This window comes from Impatiens glandulifera, chromosome 1 (genome assembly GCF_907164915.1).
Source record: "Impatiens glandulifera chromosome 1, dImpGla2.1, whole genome shotgun sequence".
NCBI classification, from domain to species: Eukaryota; Viridiplantae; Streptophyta; class Magnoliopsida; order Ericales; family Balsaminaceae; genus Impatiens; species Impatiens glandulifera.
The window spans coordinates 20739854-20742700 of record NC_061862.1 but is presented as its reverse complement, the minus strand read 5'-3'; the positions used below and the strand labels follow the sequence as shown (position 1 = coordinate 20742700).

Sequence of the window (2847 nt, the reverse complement as noted above, 5' to 3'; positions counted from 1 at the left end):
GCTCCCTTGATGAAGTCTGCACCTGTCCCACCACCTGTTGATATGAAGTCTTTGGAAGAAAAGGCACACTCAACATTGCTCTTGGCTTTGGCAGACGATATCATTACTGAGGTGGCTGAGGAAGAAACCGCTGCTGGTTTGTGGTCTAAGCTGGAGACTTTATACATGAAGAAGAGCTTAACCAACAAGTTTCTTTTGAAGCAACGTCTGTTCAGTCTGCGTATGCAAGAAGGGAGTCTTTCATTAGTGGTAAAGATTCATTGGCTTTAGAAGAAGTTAGATCTTCCCTTCACAGTAGAGAATTGCGACATAGCTGTAGTGGCACTGTTTCGGATAGTCAGGCTGTTGGGCTAATTGCAAATAACCATCAGGGATATGGTAAACTGGGGAAAGAGAAGTTCCCCAAGAAACCAGTCAGTAGGGGTTCGAAACCAACAGATGTGTGCAATTACTGAAAGGAAAAGGGACATTGGAAGAATGAATGTCCAAAGAAGAGACAAAGTCAACATGAGAAGGCACCAGGTACTGTTGCAGTTGTTGAAGATGGTACAAATTCCGAAGAGGATTTGGCCTTAGTTGCTGATGGTCACACACATTACACTATTGTGTGGGTTCTGGATTCTGGAGCATCTTCTGAAAGGAGGGTTATTCTGAGTAGGAATGTTGTCTTTGATGAAAATTCCATGATTAACCCAACTATGAAGTTCACCATTCCGGTAGATTGTGGTGTCGAGAAACAGGTGGAGCAGGAAATGACTCAGGCTAGTTGTGAAGCAGAGGAGAGTTTTTCTCAACCACTTTTAGCGGTAGATTTTCCAGTTGCTCCATCATCATCTGTAGAACATCAAATTCTAGCTCTTAATCACCCTAGAAGAGCTAATTTTGATGTACCTCCTTCCATGTATGGCTATGAGGACATGGTTGCCTATGCTTTATAGGTTGCAGAGGAAGTGGATCCTCATGAGCCATCCACCTACAAGGAAGCTGTTACGGGTACTGAGTCTGTCCAATGGCTTGCTGCCATGGGAGATGAGATGGCGTCACTTCAAAAGAATCAGACTTGGGAATTAGCTAGAATACCACCAGGGAGAAAGGTTGTCACTTGTAAATGGTTGTTCAAGAAGAAGAAAGGGTTGTCACCAGCTGAGGGGGTCAAGTATAAAGCCAAGTTAGTTGCTAGAGGGTTCAGTCAGAAAGAGGGAGTGGACTATAATGAGATATTCTCACCAGTAGTCAAACATACTTCCATCAGGGTGCTACTTGCTATAGTTGCACATCAGGACCTGGAACTCGAACAGCTAGACGCGAAGACAGCTTTCTTACATGGAGAGTTGGAAGAAGTGATATACATGACTCATCCAGATGGTTTTCAGGAACCTGGAAAAGAGGAATATATTTGCAAGTTGAAGAAGTCCTTATAGGGACTGAAACAGTCCCCGAGGCAGTGGTATAAGTGGTTCGATAGCTACATGTTTAAGATTGACTATTCAAGGAGTCCGTATGATAATTGTGTCTACTATAACAAGATCAAAGATGGTTCATTTATTTGGTATTATATGTAGATGATATGTTGCTAGCTGCTAAGAAGAAGTCTGACATTCAAAAGTTGAAGGGACTACTCAGTATAGAATTCGATTAGGTGCTGCTAAGAAAATTCTAGGAATGGAGATCTAGAGAGATAGAAGTCATAAGAAGTTATTCTTGTCACAGAAGGGGTATATTCATAAAGTTCTATCAAGGTTTGGAATGGTTACTGCTAAGCCCATTGATACTCCTAGTGCTTCAAATGCACATTTGTCTGTAGCATTTGCACCTAAATCATCTCAGGAAAAGGAATACATGTCACATGTTCCTTATGCTAGTGCAGTGGGAAGCTTGATGTATGTTATGGTCTGCACTAGACCGGATCTTGCACATGCTGTTAGTGTTGTCAGTAGGTTCATGGGAGACCCTGGTAAGGAACACTGGCAAGCAGTGAAGAGGATTTTCCGCTACCTCAGGGGTACATCTGATATTGGTCTCAGTTATGGTGGTGATAGTCAGTGTCTAGTATCTGGTTACTCAGATTCTGACTATCCTGGAGATGTAGACAGTAGAAGATCGATGACTGGTTATGTATTCACGCTTGGTGGTTCTATTGTGAGTTGGAAGGCTACTCTGCAGCCGACAGTAACCTTGTCTACTACAGAGGCAGAATATATGGCCTTGACAGAAGCTGCTAAGGAGGGAATCTGGTTGAAAGGATTGGTTAGTGAATTGGGTCTACACCACGATCAGGCTTCAGTGTACTGCGACAGTTTGAGTGCAATATGCTTAACCAAGGATCAAGTTCACCATTAAAGAACAAAATACATTGATGTGAGGTACCATTTTCTGAGAAGTGAAAAGAGGATCAAGGTAAACAAAGTGGGGACTGCAGACAATCCAGCTGATATGTTTACCAAGCCGGTTCCGCAGAGCAAGTTTCAACACTGTTTGAACTTGCTCAATGTTAGAAGCTGTTGATTGCCCTTGAAGGGGCAAGGCCTGAGGCAGAGCAGGTCACATCTGGGCATTCAGTGTAATGCATCTATTTTGTTTATCTGGGCATTCAGTGTAATGCATCTGTTTTGTTCATCTGAGCATTCAGTGTAATGCATCTGTTTTGTTTATCTGGGCATCCAGTGTAATGCATCTGTTTTGTTTATTTGGGCATTTAGTGTAATGCATCTGTTTGTTTATCTGGGCATTCAGTGTAATGCATCTGTTTTGTTTATCTGGGCATTCAGTGTAATGCATCTGTTCTGTTTATCTGGGCAGTCAGTGTAATGTATCTAGCACATCTGGTATTTAAAGTACATCTGGTGT

The 2847-nt window shown here is 42.4% G+C and overlaps 1 protein-coding gene across 1 annotated transcript; it reads left to right on the top strand.

Moving 5' to 3' along the window:
* The first annotated feature begins 1746 nt into the window (after positions 1 to 1746).
* Positions 1747 to 2340, top strand: LOC124920496 (secreted RxLR effector protein 161-like). The gene has a single exon (XM_047460996.1). The coding sequence runs from the start codon at positions 1747 to 1749 to the stop codon at positions 2338 to 2340; it is 594 nt and encodes a 197-aa protein (XP_047316952.1).
* Positions 2341 to 2847: the final 507 nt, after the last annotated feature.